This window comes from Mytilus galloprovincialis, chromosome 7, assembly GCF_965363235.1.
Source record: "Mytilus galloprovincialis chromosome 7, xbMytGall1.hap1.1, whole genome shotgun sequence".
Lineage (NCBI taxonomy): Eukaryota > Metazoa > Mollusca > Bivalvia > Mytilida > Mytilidae > Mytilus > Mytilus galloprovincialis.
Genome location: NC_134844.1, coordinates 13,859,466 through 13,877,158, shown reverse-complemented (window position 1 = coordinate 13,877,158; position 17,693 = coordinate 13,859,466). Strand labels below are relative to the sequence as shown.

The following is a 17,693-nucleotide window of genomic DNA, read 5'->3' as shown; positions in this document are numbered from 1 at the left end:
GAAAATTATACACACAATGTTTAAAATTTCAGAACTTTGTAAAATACCAGAGATGTAGATGTATATATGTCTCTGAAAATACCTATGAACTTGCAAAAACAAACAGCAATAAGACTTAAAGCAGGATATTTAAATAAAAATAAAATATCCCATTAACATAAAGGGGTTAATATCATTTACTGCAAAATGTAAAAAGCTTCCATTGTCAAAATGTTCAGATTTTGGCAATTAAACCAGTGTAAACAACACCATAGAGCAAGTTCATAATATTTGCATACATATGCAGTGATAACTTGGACGACAGAAATGTAGAGGCAATTAAGACCATACTTGTATCTAACTTTAATGATGTAAATGTTTATGGGCATAGTCTATTTAATCAGAGACATATATATATTTGTTTCCTACAATTGTTAGTCAACGATGACATCATAATCACTTAAACAATGTTTGTGAAAAATTGTTGCATAGTCGTTGATCATTTATTGTTGAGATGTATAAAAGATATATTTGTTTCTGTATTAAAAACTGTTGTTTAAATAAATAAGAGGGTGTGTTGTTTTTGCAAAGTGCTGGTCATTCATTTGCTGCACTTTTGCCTGTTAATTTATAGAGTGTGTAAGCTATCTATTTCTGTCAAATACGTGGGGTTGATAAAGGTCATTAAAAATTTTTTTGTTTCTAGCAGTTATACTAAACCATGGTCATCAATGTCAAAATTTCAGGTAAGAAATCAATGTCAGAGGTTCTTTCTGGGAAAAATTTGGTTGAATATATAGGGAATCACTGAAGCATGACCAGAGTGGGCCCCCTCTTAGGCAGTCATAGGGCCCTGGATTCACCTCTGAATGTACTCTAAGATTTTATTTGAAATCCATATGTAATCTAATAGTATTACTGTATCTGTATAAATTGAGATAATGACACTTTTCCTAATTCATCAAAACTAATTTCTAATACATATAATATTTATAGTTTATTCTAATAAATTTCAACAAATGTGAAAACTCTGGCTTTCGTTTTCATTCTAACGCGGGTTTAGCAACGTGATTTTTCACCAATTCTGCTGTCACTCTCATGGTTTACTGGTATGAACATAGCAACTGTCATCTATTTGTTTGTTAAAATGTTCCAACCTGGTATCAGATTGATTTGAAAGCAGATATTATTTCTTATGCGCCTTTGATGTGTGTGTTTTTTTTTATGTTGATTGAAAATAAAAAATGGTTTGTGCTGCAGAACATGGTATTTTCATGAAAGATGCTGGTTAATCTTTGAATGGAGAATACAAGAGAGGTAAGCTATTGTATTTCAGATAATTATATGCTAGTAGAAAATCCAAATGGCAGAAAACTATGGCAAGCTAAGCCGTTTTGCTATTTATTCTTACATCAAGATATCTCATAAACTTTATAAGATATCTTATATAGTTTATAAGATATTATATATAGTTTATAAGATATCTTATATAGTTTATCAGATATCCTATATAATTGTCTTTATAATATATCTTATAAACTATATAAGATATCTTATAAACTATATAAGATATCTTATAAACTATATAAGATATCTTATAAACTGTATAAGATATCTTATAAACTGTATAAGATATCTTATAATCTATAAAAGATATCTTATAATCTATATATATAAATTATATAAGATATTTTCTATAAAAATATATGAGATATCTTAGAAAAATGAAATTATTTAAGATATCTTATATATTAAAGGACATGCATATATTATATAAGATATCTTATATATTATAGGAGATATCTTGAAATTCGAATAAATAGTAAAACAGCTTGCCATAGAAAACAGTCAAATGAGTACACCTAAGGCTCTTGAATGATAAAAATGATAAATTTATTACACCAGGATTTTTTGTATGCCCTGCCATCAGGCTATCCAGGCATTAAAAGTATTTCCCTTGCTATCAAAAACTAAAGTTAATAAGCATTTATAAATGATTTGACATTGTAATATTTTGATATTTTGTTAGGTACCATTAATCAATTTTCAATTTCACTTTTTATGTTGCTAAGTTATGCCTTTTTAAAGTATGAAATGGTTCAAATTTTTGTTTCCTTTGGATTACCTAAGTTTGACTCAACCTAAAATATGTCATCTTTACCAAGAAAACAACAAAGTTTTAGGGTATAAAATGGACATATAGGAATCCCCGTGTGTCTCTTCATGTGTCATGTAAGCACAGCTCTGAAACTGCTACATGTAGATCCATATTTATGAAACTTTACCCAGTTGCAGTACACAATATGAGCATATGCAAATAATACTGATTTGTTGAGTTTTGTTTTACATTCATTTATGATTCTTGTTTTAGTATTACCTGAAGCCTTAAACATGTGACCTATGTTGCAGAACACAAAAATGAGGCGTTTTCTGAGTGAAATTTAATACCCACTTGAGTTAGTACTATAAAAGTGTGAACTGAAAAAAGTCTTTCTCATTCTTCATTTTGCAAAACATAGCATAGTTTTTCTCACACTTCATTTCAAAATGCTCAAGGGATTCATTATTTACTTTACCATTTTGCAGGTAGGCTATTCTTTGTAATTTTTTTTCAATTAGAACAATGAAGTAAAGGCAAAAATTATTTAATATTTGAATCATTTCTGTTCCAATTTGAATTAATTTATGACATTCAAAACCAGAAATTAAGGATGTTCTTTGGTGAGATTTTGGTAATTTTTGTCAAATGTTCGGACTCCTTGGGTTTTTTCCTTTGATTCAGGGTTAAATAATTTGTCCCATAACATCCACTTTTCTTTTCATAGAAAACTTCAAATAGCTTATCAAAGGTCATTAACAAAATTTAAGCAGATTGTTGATTTCCTTTCTTACAATTTGAGACCCAATTAATGCCAATGCTAAATATAAGGTAAAAGTCAGAGAAATCCCTTTCCCGCCATTTTTTAAACATCTTATATCTCGAAAAGGAGTTCCATAACCCCTATCACTATTTTCAGCTTATTTTGTTCTTTACTAATGTTCTAATGATTTATTGTATCAATTTTAAATTGTAGATTTTCTTTAAAAAAAAATTATCAAAGCACAATTCATTTTCTATTCATTACTATCTTCACAAGCAGAGTATGTTAAAGGTTTCTTTTATTTATATTATACATTTGATCTTACTTTCACAGGTTTTTGCTACAGAAGCTAGCCATGTATTACTAGGGAAAGATGCAGCTGTAAAATGTGAAGTGAGTGAGTTTTTTTATCCACAAACTTTATTTAATCAATGTGAATTAAACTGGTCAAATTATGTCAATTTCACTAGCTAGACTCATAATTACATATACCCACTCTTTTATCAAAAGAGAGCTTTTAATTTTGGTAAACTGAGCACACATTCTTGGTAACTTTTGTCCAAGATATTTTACTAGACAGTCTTATGTTGTAACTTGTTCAATCAGAACTTATATGTGCATTCACCTTTAATTGTGTCCACTGTGTAACATAAAAAAAAATATAAATTAAAATAAATTAGCTTAATTGCTATTGTTTAATCTTTATTGACTTCATTGCCATTTGGCACCTTTATAATATTCTAGATAATGTAATCGAACTTCTAACCTTTCTTAAGTTTTATCATACTATAGTATCACAACATTATAATAATTATATGAAATTAAACAGACCTAAAAATGTAAAAAGAAAATCTTCAAATTTTTGTTACCTTTATAAACAGATATGAAATAAACAGATATGAAATTTATGCATATTAAATTACAAAAACAAAATACTCTTTCATGCTTTTTTATCAAATTTTACTACTTTCCAGGATAAGGTTTTGTCATTTGCTAATGATAATGAGAAATTATTAAATCTTTTATGTGTAAAATTATGTGTATTTTTGCACAAATACAATGCCATTCATAGGATGCAGAAATTATCACTGTAGCACCTGTGTTATGTTATCTTTACTGAACAACATTACAATCCTTATTTAAAAATGATTGTTGACAGCCATTTAAAGTTTTATGTTGTTTTTATCTCAACAGTAGTTGTGTGTAAAAATTTTCAATTTTCAATTTGAGGGCTGTGTAACAGTTTTGCAACTAATATTGTCATCTAGAAATATGGCATCTCACTTTGTCTCTGCTACTTTAATAAATACACAAAACTACAGTGTTCTTCTGCCTATCATAGATGTTTTTTTCTTTTAAAGATTGATATTTGGGCTTTTAAAATTCATTCCATATTCCCTGCAGTGGAAAGGTGACAAAATTATTAAATAACAGCTGAGCCTGAGTGATTCACTGTTAAAGAGATGAATTAATTTAATGAATTACTAAGTGTGTTTAGATAAATTACACAAACAAATATAATTTCAGAAATGGAAGGTAGATTGCCCAAGACAAACCACCTGTGTCATCTATATGATGATTTGGCAGTCAAATATAGAGTTGGAAATACCAATATGCCTGAAGAAAAAGAAGGTGGAAAAGATGCTACAAAAAGGTATTGTTAATTTCAAGAACTAATTAAATTGAAAAGGGATGGGTTATTTACCTTAAGCAAGTTTTTTAATTATTTAATTATTTGTTAATATTTAATTTAATTTTAATTAATAAATCCAGATTTATTCTATTCAGTTGCGATCAAGAACTATTTATAAAAAGGAAGAAAGGGTATGGTTGAAGCATGAACATAATGCTATATATTAGATACACATTGGGATATTGACTGGTCTTTAATAATTTAATTGAACATGCATTACACAGGTAAATAAATTTTGGTCTTTCATTTATTGAGATAGTCAATGAAACAAGTTTTACTTATTTTATTGAATAATTACAATATTAAACTGTGCAAGGCCTTCACCGATAGTCAGGGACTTCAACATTCCCATCTTTGTCTAATCAATTTATACAATGTTTAAGTTAAAGGGCCTATTTACCGTACATAGAGTCAATGAGAGAAAGATGATTAAATCTTTGACATAAACATCTTTTACATTTATACAGTTAATTTCATCTTTTAAATCTACACAGTTAACTTCATCTCATAAACATTTGACATGTGTAAACAATATTTAGAAATAGCAACTAAATCTGATCTGATATGTAGATTTCATATATCTTGCATTATTAATATCATTCTTAGTTAATATAAACATGTAAATGTGCTAACATTTTATCTCATATGTCAATTTGTATGATTTGTAATACACTATGAAAATAAATAACACTTTTTTTTCTTTCAGAAATATCAAAAACCTGCCACGAAGAAAATGATAGAAATAAAAAATGCACATCAAGATGGGTACGCTGGTACTTCAACATGTTCGACAAAAAATGCAAATTCTTTTTGTATGGAGGATGCCAGTCTAGAAACAATAACTTTAAATCCAAAGTCGAATGTGAGAATACATGTAAATACAAAAATCCAGATTTATCATTTAGAGTTAAATATCAAAACATTTTTTGTCCAAAATGTATTAAATGTAGAAATTAAAACAACAGTTTAAGGCCTTTTGATGTTTTTAGTCCCCTACCAACAAAGTTGGAGGGGACTTTAGGTTTGCACTCTGTCCGTCCGTCTGTCCGTCCGTCAATCCGTCTGTCAGCTGTCGGCAAATCAGCTTTCCACACTTTTTTTCCTCATGCTCTAAGATAATGTAATGTGTTCCCTATTGGAATTTCAGGAAAAAAGTCTGTTTGACAAAAATATCTATCAATACCTAAAGAAACTAAATTAATTAAAATAACTCTCTCCAACTATTTTAAATACCATTTTCCCTTCATCTGTATTCTGTTTCTGTTCTTTGCCTTTCTCTCATCTTTTATCTTGGTCTTTTTCTGTTCTTTACTTTCTTTTTCATGTTGTAATTGCTGTAATTTCTTTATTGAATTTCTTCTTTATGTATTCAGACTTGAATGTTCTTGTCTTTTGTCAACAAAGACAGTGTTTTATGTGACACTGATCTTAAAAAAAAGTTTTATAAATACTGAAATATTTATAAAACTAAATACTTAATTATTCAAATAAATACTAATGTTAATTTTTCCAAGAAGATATTCATTTATGCTGACTAATAACTTCAAATCAGGATATAACTGTGTTGATTTCAAGATTTGTTGAGGTAAAATGTCTAAATTTATTCTGGATGACCCTTAAGATGTCCTGTTTTGTATTACTGGTTTGGAATATTATTGACATATGTGATCCATTTGCATTTATTCCCATGTAGCTATATGTCAGTACGAGCTAGGTTGGGATGCCATCAAATGAGTTGATTATTCTGTATGTGCCTTTTCCCAAGTAAGGAGCATGTGATGCATTTGTTGCTGTATGCTGCTGTGTGCCATTTTGTTTTCAGTTTGATTTAAATTTTGTCCTGTCAGGGCCTTTAACAGCTTGATAGGCAGAATTTGTTTTACTCATATTTTAACCCTTTCACCGATTGCTGCCCAGACAGTAGCTACTCTGAGACGATGGCTTCCCTGGCTACTATTACTCAAGTGGGAGATCTTCATAATAAATGTCAATAAAAACTTGTTTGAAGTTATTTGTGTATTTATTTCATCCACTAACACCATGTTCACAGTTTTATTCATGTTTTGATAATTTTTTCCTCATAAAATATTCAAATTTTCAAATTTTCGGCATTATCTAGGTGAAATTCTCGAAATTCTGCTCTTTGACTCTAAATTGTAATTTTTTAACCCAAAAAGGCAAAAGTTTGACAAATTTTATGAGGCAGGCTGTGCAAATTCCTCACACTGAACAATGTCCTTTCCAAGTGTTTTGTACATAAAACGACATTTTATGTCAAAAAAGTATACTAGTTTGGCTTCAATTCTTCCATATTCTTTCAAAAAAAAATGTTCCCTCATTTCAAATTGTCGTAAATTCCGTAAATTTCCTCTGATTTTGACACGGTTTTCAACAAACGGAAGCGCCATGTTTACACTTTCATCCGGGTATTCATCAAAGAAAGATAACTCATGTTTGCACTGTTTTGAGCGGGAAATATAAAACATGTATTCCGATCCCGGTAAAACGGGACTCATCGTCAGCTGTCTGAAGTGTGAATCCCAGTAAACCGGGACTCATTGGCAAAAGGGTTAAGGCTGTACAGTGATCTATAATTGCTAACATCTATGTAATTCTGTCTCTGTGGGATAGATGTCTCATTGCCAATCATACCATATCTTTATGATCTTATTTTATATCCAATCTTAATCCAGAGTCAACTATACACCTGCTGAACATCATTTGTTAAAATGTTTTGGTAATCGTACCACATTTGGTTATTCACTATATACAAACCTCATAGCATAGGTAGGGATGCTATCTGTATATACAACATATAACTGATATGGACCAGACTGCAAGGCGTAACACTTGTGAGAGTCAGTTGTTATGTATGTCTCCATAGGTTGATGAGTAAACTCCAATGGCCCTGAAACACAGGATTTGAGAAATGCTAATATATCTAAGAAATTTACTCCAGCAAAAAAGGGTGTTCAATAATTCCTTTCCCATAAAAACAAATTAGTTGCTACAAGTTCATGAATGATTGTTTAACCAATTTAAATAAATCTATTTATCGCTATTTTGTGCATTTTTCCTTTGATCTTTTTTTGTGATAATTTTCATATCATGCTTCTCGCTTGAGATGGAAAAATTATCGCTAGAAACTAAGGAGGCCACGTGGCATCGCTAACAAAACTGACATGAAATTGAAACGTCGTCATAGGTAAAATAGCGATAAACAGATTATCATTGGTCATCTCAACTCGATTGCTTTTCTCACTTTCGCTGTACCAACTCAAGCGAGAAAATCAATCTCGTTGAGATGATCAACGATAATCTATATTGATTGATGGGTTGTTGGTATTATGTCATATTCAGGACAACTAACAATGAGATGTACAGTCACACTGTTGATTCATTACTAATAGTGTGATATCAATGATCATGGCTTTCATAGATACAGGTATTAAAACCATCAACTTAAATTATTAAGTTGAAATTTTCAATAGCCTTGTATCACCATGAAATCAAATATCCATGAAAATTTATACTCACAAAATAAATTAAGGAGGCTCGAGGGTATAAAAATTTCAGAAAAAAAATAAACATTTGTTTTTCATTTCAAATTTTATTTGTTACCATTTGTAGTTGTTACTTCTCATATGGTACAAAAATCATTCAAAACAAACAATTCGTGTTGGCCCCAGATGACTTTTAAAATGTATATATCATTGAAAAAGTTCCAAATTATCTCCCTTTGGTGGAAAAAATGCCATTTTTTGGCTTAAAATTGAAACATCTTTTTTAACTCATCGGTGACCTATATTTTTTATATAATTTCCATAGAAGCTGTACTTAAACTAAATTATTGTAAAATTTGAGCGATTTCTGTAATAAATTTCTTTTTTTATTTCGATATTAAATTTATTTCTCCTATTACTTCAACAGAAAAAACCTCACCTTTACAAAAATGTATGCTTCTTTCGAAGGCAAATTGTGAGCGCAAATGAACGGTGACCCCACTTTTTTATTTTATTTTTCTATTCACTATAAGATAAAGTTCATTTATAGAAAAATATAGAGAAATCCTATATAAATGATTTAGACCCGCGAACCCCCTTAATACACAGTATATCATTGAGCCTTAAAACAAGCTCATACAAATGTGAGTAGATTTATTATAATTTGCCATTAAAAAATTCAAACATTCTCCATCAGAATTTAACCTTATAAAAGCTGCACATTACCTGTGTCACTTCCTTCTATGACTGAGTTAAAGAATGTTCCAACCATCTTCTTATAAAATGATGACAATACTTCTCTCCTCTGTGGAACTGTTAAAAAATCACCTGTAAATTTAATAATATTTATTGAATTAACTTTTAAATTTAATTTAAATAACTCATTAATGGAATATGTAAGAACACACACTGAAATTAAATTTATAAGTTTATTCAATCAGTACCTTGATATAGTCTGTATGACATAAATGGCCCAAAATAAATCATTAAACGTCATGTTTTCTAAATGCTGTATTTTTTATTGTGTACACAAATTCAATCTGTTAGTCATCATAATCTTGATGATACACTTACTTACTAAAAATACGATTTAGATGTATAACTTTACAAAAGTATGGACAAGTAAAATCTTCATGACATTTTCAAAATCCAATGGCCTTAAATCCTTCATAATTTTGTCAACTGGACCAAATCACAAACTTGATCTGGAAGATATCAATAAACAAAAAGCAAATTGTTTGATTTTAGAAAGATGGAAATGGGTATAATTATGCTCAGAAAATCAGGGGCGGCAATCATTACCAAAATTCTTATCGTAATATTTTTTGTGAATAGTTGCAGGAGTATAATTATCAATGAAGTGTATTTTCTTTTAACATTTATCATTTGTACTACAACTTGGAAATTGCACCTGTACATGAATTCAGTATATACAGAAAAATTTAGAATTTCTGCTGATTCTTAAAGTCTTTGTTGGTTTGATTCATTATCTGGTAATAAAGAGTTTATACCCATATAGTGTGGACCCTCATCACTAATTATATGTAAACATTAAGATGTGTACAGTTAATAAAAGAGTTTATACTCATTAAATGTGGACTATCATCACTAATTATATGTAAACATTAAGATGTGTACAGTTAATAAAAGAGTTTATACCCATATAGTGTGGACCCTCATCACTAATTATATGTAAACATTAAGATGTGTACAGTTAACTAGAGGCTCTAAAGAGCCTGTGTCGCTCACCTTGGTCTAGGTGAATATTAAAGGAAGCAGATGGATTCATGACAAAATTGTGTTTTGGTGATGGTGATGTGTTTGTACATCTTACTTTACTGAACATTCTTGCTGCTTAAAATTATCTCTATCTATAATGAACTTGGCCCATTAGTTTCAGTGGAAAATGTTAGTAAAAATTTACAAATTTTATGAAAATTGTTAAAAATTGACTATAAAGAACAATAACTCCTAAGGGGGTCAATTGACCATTTCGGTCATGTTGACTTATTTGTAAATCTTACTTTGCTGAACATTATTGTTGTTTACAGTTTATTTCTATCAATAATAATATTCAAGATAATGACCAAAAACAGCAAAATTTCCTTAAAACTAACAATTCAGGGTCAGCAACCCAACAACGGGTTGTCCGATTCATCTAAAAATTTCAGAGCAGATAAATGTTGACCTGATAAACAATTTTACCCCTGTCAGATTTGCTCTAAATGCTTTGGGTTTTGAGTTATAAGCCAAAAACTGCATTTTACCCCATGTTCTATTTTTAGCCATGGCGGCCATTTTGTTTGGATGGCCGGGTCACCGGACACATTTTTCAAACTACTAACCCAAAAGATGATTGTGGCCAAGTTTGGATTAATTTGGCCAAGTAGTTTCAGAGGAGAAGATTTTTGTAAAAGATTAGTAAGATTTACGAAAAATGGTTAAAAATTGACTATAAAGGGCAATAACTCCTAAAGGGGTCAACTGACCATTTTGCTCATGTTGACTTATTTGTAAATCTTACTTTGCTGAACATTATTGGTGTTTATAGTTTATCTCTATCTATAATAATATTCAAGATAATAACCAAAAACATCAAAATTTCCTTAAAATTACTAATTCAGGGCCAGCAACCCCACAACGGGTTGTCCAATTCATCTGAAAATTTCAGGGCAGATAGATCTTGAACTGATAAACAATTTTACCTCTGTCAGATTTGCTCTAAATGCTTTGGGTTTTGAGTTATAAGCCAAAAACTGCATTTTACCCCATGTTCTATTTTTAGCCATGGCGGCCATCTTGTTTGGATGGCCGGGTCACCGGACACATTTTTCAAACTACTAACCCTAAAGATGATTGTGGCCAAGTTTGGATTAATTTGGCCCCGTAGTTTCAGAGGAGAAGATTTTTGTAAAATATTACTAAGATTTACGAAAAATGGTTAAAAATTGACTATAAAGGGCAATAACTCCTAAAGGGGTCAACTGACCATTTCAGTCATGTTGACTTATTTGTAAATCTTACTTTGCTGAACATTATTGCTGTTTACTGTTTATCTCTATCTATAATAATATTCAAGATAATAACCAAAAACAGCAAAATTTCCTTAAAATTACTAATTCAGGGGCAGTAACCCAACAACGGGTTATCCGATTCATCTGAAAATTTCAGGGCAGATAGATCTTCACCTGTTTAACAATTCTACCCCATGTCAGATTTGCTCTAAATGCTTTGGTTTTTGAGTTATGAGCCAAAAACTGCATTTTACCCCTATGTTCTATTTTTAGCCATGGCGGCCATATTGGATGGTTGGCCGGGTCACCGGACACATTTTTTAAACTAGATACCCCAATGATGATTGTGGCCAAGTTTGGTTTAATTTGGCCCAGTAGTTTCAGAGAAGAAGATTTTTGTAAAAGTTAACGACGACGACGGACGACGACGGACGACGGACGACGACGGACGACGGACGCCAAGTGATGAGAAAAGCTCACTTGGCCTTTTAGGCCAGGTGAGCTAATAAAAGAGTTTATACCCATATAGTGTGGACCCTCATCACTAATTATATGTAAACATTAAGATGTGTACAGTTAATAAAAGAGTTTATACTCATTAAATGTGGACTATCATCACTAATTATATGTAAACATTAAGATGTGTACAGTTAATAAAAGAGTTTATACCCATATAGTGTGGACCCTCATCACTAATTATATGTAAACATTAAGATGTGTACAGTTAATAAAAGAGTTTATACCCATATAGTGTGGACCCTCATCACTAATTATATGTAAACATTAAGATGTGTATAGTTAATAAAAGAGTTTATACTCATTAAATGTGGACTATCATCACTAATTATATGTAAACATTAAGATGTGTACAGTTAATAAAAGAGTTTATACCCATATAGTGTGGACCCTCATCACTAATTATATGTAAACATTAAGATGTGTACAGTTAATAAAAGAGTTTATACTCATTAAATGTGGACTATCATCACTAATTATATGTAAACATTAAGATGTGTACAGTTAATAAAGATGTGTTGTTGGAAAAATGTGAACAATGAATTTTACAAAATAGTCATGCATTAACAAGCAGCAATGACAGGATATATTTACCTAAAGGACCACTACTTTCTGGGGAGGAGTACACACTTCCAAGACATCTGCTGGTCTCTGTGTTTACAAGTAGAAAACTGAAATAAAACATGTTTCATTCTTATACATGAACATTCATATCTTTCTTGTAAAATGTTTATAACAAGAATGTGTCCAAAGTACACGGATGCCCCACTCGCAATATCCTTTTGCGTAAAAATTGGGTAATAATCTAATTTGGCATTAAAATTAGAAAGATTATACTATAGGGAACATACGTACTAAGTTTCAAGTTGATTGGACTTCAATTTCATCAAAAACTACCTTGACCAAAAACTTTAACCTGAAACTTCCACTTTCATTTTCTATGTTCAGTGGACCGTGAAATTGAAGTCAAAAGTCTAATTTGGCTTTAAAATTAGAAAGATCATATCAGAAGCAACAAGTGTACCAAGTTTCAAATTGATTGGACTTCAGCTTCATCAAAAACTACCTTGACCAAAAACTTTAACCTGAACGAACGGACGCACAGACGGACGAAGGGAACCACAGACGAACGAACGGAGCCACAGACCAGAAAACATAATGCCCCTCTACTATCCTAGGTGGGGCATAAAAATAAAAATCATCTACCATAAATCATTCAACTTTTTTCTGTTCAGATTGTATCTAAAATTGTTATCTTTATACATGTATATATTTTGCCTATTTTTGCTGGTCTTTATGGATATATTTGCATTTTTCTGAAGAGATAAGTGTTGGTGGATGATGAGGTTTCTTGTGCTGTAGATTATTTTTTATGATTCTTGTTGCCCCTTTTAGTGTACTATTGTAAAAATCTGCTATATACTGACTGATCCATCCTATCTAATATTTTAATACCCTACCATTGTATGTTTGGATCTAAGACCATACTTGAAGGGATGTTCCTGGGAATAATTGATGTAGCTGATAACCTACCATTGTATATTTGGATCTAAGACCATACTTGGAGGGATGTTCCTGGGAACAACTGATGTAGCTGATAATAGTGAATCATAAGCTGGCCTCCAAAATCTTCCTACCTGAAAATAAAGAAAATAATTAAATCTAAAATATATTATTTAATAAATAAATTAGTCATCATGCACCATATAAGGCTTTCTCAGCCATATTATGTTTGTTTTTGATTGTTTGTCTTTTCTTTTCAAAGGAGTCAGGTACCAGTTTGTTACACTATCCAATACTTTGGTAATGTCTCAATCATGTTATCCTTGACCTTATACATGTCAGTCAGGAGTACTATTTGAATGTCTCAATCATGATATCCTTGACCTTAAACATGTCAGTCAGGAATACTATTTGTATGTCTCAATCATGTTATCCTTGACCTTATACATGTCAGTCAGGAATACTATTTGTATGTCTCAATCATGTTATCCTTGACCTCATACATGTCAGTCAGGAGTACTATTTGTATGTCTCAATCATGTTATCCTTGACCTCATACATGTTAGTCAGGAGTACTATTTGTATGTCTCAATCATGTTATCCTTGACCTCATACATGTCAGTCAGGAGAACTATGTGTATGTCTCAATCATGTTATCCTTGACCTTATACATGTCAGTCAGGAGTACTATGTGTATGTCTCAATCATGTTATCCTTGACCTCATACATGTCAGTCAGGAATACTATTTGTATGTCTCAATCATGTTATCCTTGACCTCATACATGTCAGTCAGGAGTACTATTTGTATGTCTCAATCATGTTATCCTTGACCTCATACATGTCAGTCAGGAGTACTATTTGTATGTCTCAATCATGTTATCCTTGACCTTATACATGTCAGTCAGGAGAACTATTTGTATGTCTCAATCATGTTATCCTTGACCTTATACATGTCAGTCAGGAGTACTATTTGTATGTCTCAATCATGTTATCCTTGACCTTATACATGTCAGTCAGGAGTACTATTTGTATGTCTCAATCATGTTATCCTTGACCTTATACATGTCAGTCAGGAGTACTATTTGTATGTCTCAATCATGTTATCCTTGACCTTATACATGTCAGTCAGGGGTACTATTTGTATGTTTCAATCATGTTAACCTTGACCTTATACATGTCAGTCAGGAGTACTATTTGTATGTCTCAATCATGTTATCCTCGACCTTATACATGTCAGTCAGGAGTATTATTTGTATGTCTCAATCATGTTAACCTTGACCTTATACATGTCAGTCAGGAGTACTATTTGTATGTCTCAATCATGTTATCCTTGACCTCATACATGTCAGTCAGGGGTACTATTTGTATGTCTCAATCATGTTATCCTTGACCTCATACATGTCAGTCAGGAGTACTATTTGTATGTCTCAATCATGTTATCCTTGACCTTATACATGTCAGTCAGGAGTACTATTTGTATGTTTCAATCATGTTATCCTTGACCTTATACATGTCAGTCAGGAGTACTATTTGTATGTCTCAATCATGTTATCCTTGACCTTATACATGTCAGTCAGGAGTACTATTTGTATGTTTCAATCATGTTATCCTTGACCTTATACATGTCAGTCAGGAGTACTATTTGTATGTTTCAATCATGTTATCCTTGACCTTATACATGTCAGTCAGGAGTACTATTTGTATGTCTCAATCATGTTATCCTTGACCTTATACATGTCAGTCAGGAGTACTATTTGTATGTCTCAATCATGTTATCCTTGACCTTATACATGTCAGTCAGGAGTGCTATTTGTATGTCTCAATCATGTTATCCTTGACCTTATACATGTCAGTCAGGAGTACTATTTGTATGTCTCAATCATGTTATCCTTGACCTTATACATGTCAGTCAGGAGTACTATTTGTATGTTTCAATCATGTTATCCTTGACCTTATACATGTCAGTCAGGAGTACTATTTGTATGTCTCAATCATGTTATCCTTGACCTTATACATGTCAGTCAGGAGTACTATTTGTATGTCTCAATCATGTTATCCTTGACCTTATACATGTCAGTCAGGAGTACTATTTGTATGTCTCAATCATGTTATCCTTGACCTTATACATGTCAGTCAGGGGTACTATTTGTATGTTTCAATCATGTTAACCTTGACCTTATACATGTCAGTCAGGAGTACTATTTGTATGTCTCAATCATGTTATCCTCGACCTTATACATGTCAGTCAGGAGTATTATTTGTATGTCTCAATCATGTTAACCTTGACCTTATACATGTCAGTCAGGAGTACTATTTGTATGTCTCAATCATGTTATCCTTGACCTCATACATGTCAGTCAGGGGTACTATTTGTATGTCTCAATCATGTTATCCTTGACCTCATACATGTCAGTCAGGAGTACTATTTGTATGTCTCAATCATGTTATCCTTGACCTTATACATGTCAGTCAGGAGTACTATTTGTATGTTTCAATCATGTTATCCTTGACCTTATACATGTCAGTCAGGAGTACTATTTGTATGTCTCAATCATGTTATCCTTGACCTTATACATGTCAGTCAGGAGTACTATTTGTATGTTTCAATCATGTTATCCTTGACCTTATACATGTCAGTCAGGAGTACTATTTGTATGTTTCAATCATGTTATCCTTGACCTTATACATGTCAGTCAGGAGTACTATTTGTATGTCTCAATCATGTTATCCTTGACCTTATACATGTCAGTCAGGAGTACTATTTGTATGTTTCAATCATGTTATCCTTGACCTTATACATGTCAGTCAGGAGTGCTATTTGTATGTCTCAATCATGTTATCCTTGACCTTATACATGTCAGTCAGGAGTACTATTTGTATGTCTCAATCATGTTATCCTTGACCTTATACATGTCAGTCAGGAGTACTATTTGTATGTTTCAATCATGTTATCCTTGACCTTATACATGTCAGTCAGGAGTACTATTTGTATGTCTCAATCATGTTATCCTTGACCTTATACATGTCAGTCAGGAGTACTATTTGTATGTCTCAATCATGTTATCCTTGACCTTATACATGTCAGTCAGGAGTACTATTTGAATACGATATTTCTATTTACTTCAAGAAGTAAATAATAATATGCATATATCAGTAATGTTATATTCATATTTTCTTATAAGTTTTGAATAACCTTCCCTTAATTTTCAATATAACAATACCTCATGCTCTAAATCTGTAAGGCTTGGTGTCTGTCCACATATCACACATACTTCTGTCTTTTTAGTCAATCTGAAGGTCATCAGTCTATGAGGTATCTGTAATATATATAATATTTCTATAAATGTAGGAGCTTATATTGAAACATTATAAAATAAAAAGGAAAGATGGATATCTTGCACATCATATAAAGTTATAAAGGGACATAACACTCTAAGACATAAGCCCAAATTTCCAGCTACTTTGTAGCTGTGGTCTTATCAGACATCATGCTGATGTCAATTACCCCCAGATCATGCATCATGCTGGGTTTGTTGATCTTAATCCCCTAAATAACTGGTCACATACATATTGTATTACTTTCTATATATCATTTTCAGTACAGTTACAAATGTGTATAAATGATTCCTAGTGAACATGGTGAATATTGATATAGAAATTGAATAATAAAGTTTGATCATGTGAAAGGAAGTTGAAATAAAAACAGAAAACTATTTAAAGTGATTAAGTTTTTATTGTAATTTATAGTATGTAATATCGTTAACTGTTTGGCACAGTAGCAAATGTTACACACGTTTAAAAAAAAAAGATGAGGGTGGAATCAGAAAAAATGAAGATTTTAACATATTGGGGCATATTGTTTCCCCCATTATATTTAGGAAAGTAAATTAAATGTCAAACCAACAAGTTCAATACCAGCTAACTTGCAGCCAAATTTCATTTAGATATCTTGTACCAGCCAAAAGTTTTATTAAAAAAACATGTCAAATTTGTCAGGAGTGTGACGCTTTTTGTGTGACAGGATTTTTTTTTAATAATTTACATGTTGAGTAAAAATTATTATGATGAATGCATGTATATGAAGATGGTTTATAATCATTCTTCAATACTAGGTTTTGTAGATTATAGATTGGTGTTATCATTGCACAAATATTATGTAAATAAATATACATTGTGAAAAGGTATGTACCAAAAATTAATATTGGCAAAATTTGATAATTTCTAGATTAAAGTGTTATGGTTGTATTTTAAAGGAGTATTTGTGTGTAAAACTGGTAAGTATTTATTGTATACATGTATAAGCTATCCATAAAAGGCTATACAGACATCCTGAGGTGCATAATTCACATATTGGATTAACTTCTATACAAGCACCCAAAAATGTCAGGAGTGTGACAACTGTCTTTAAACATGTACCAAAGAATACATAGGACTTAAATATGTTCTTCTTCTTTATTTTTCAGTAGTGGCTATTCCAAAGAGAAGAAAAAAATTTATTACAACTGTGATATGTTTATATCATAGATGTGGGAGTGCATTATATATGTCAGGAGTGTGACGCTTTTTTTAAAGCATTTTCTGTCAATTCATAATTTCACAAGGACAAGTTCAACAGGTTTCTTT

The 17,693-nt window shown here is 31.3% G+C and overlaps 1 protein-coding gene and 1 long non-coding RNA gene across 2 annotated transcripts in view; one reads left to right on the top strand and one right to left on the bottom strand.

The window, feature by feature from the left end:
- The window catches only part of LOC143082363 (protein fuzzy homolog), a 111,013-nt gene that overhangs the window by 59,802 nt on the left and 33,518 nt on the right, over nucleotides 1-17,693 (bottom strand). Inside the window, exons 6-11 of the mRNA XM_076258015.1 lie at nucleotides 16,292-16,387; nucleotides 13,100-13,203; nucleotides 12,161-12,237; nucleotides 8,763-8,864; nucleotides 7,309-7,441; nucleotides 5,767-5,960 (exon numbers count right to left, since the gene is read on the bottom strand). Coding sequence (XP_076114130.1) covers nucleotides 5,903-5,960; nucleotides 7,309-7,441; nucleotides 8,763-8,864; nucleotides 12,161-12,237; nucleotides 13,100-13,203; nucleotides 16,292-16,387 — 570 coding nt within the window. The 3' untranslated portion in view covers nucleotides 5,767-5,902. The remainder of the gene's footprint in view (nucleotides 1-5,766; nucleotides 5,961-7,308; nucleotides 7,442-8,762; nucleotides 8,865-12,160; nucleotides 12,238-13,099; nucleotides 13,204-16,291; nucleotides 16,388-17,693) is intronic.
- LOC143082368 (uncharacterized) lies at nucleotides 1,791-5,648 on the top strand. The gene is made up of 3 exons (XR_012980365.1): nucleotides 1,791-3,233; nucleotides 4,368-4,494; nucleotides 5,240-5,648. It is a non-coding gene; the product is annotated as an uncharacterized LOC143082368 (long non-coding RNA).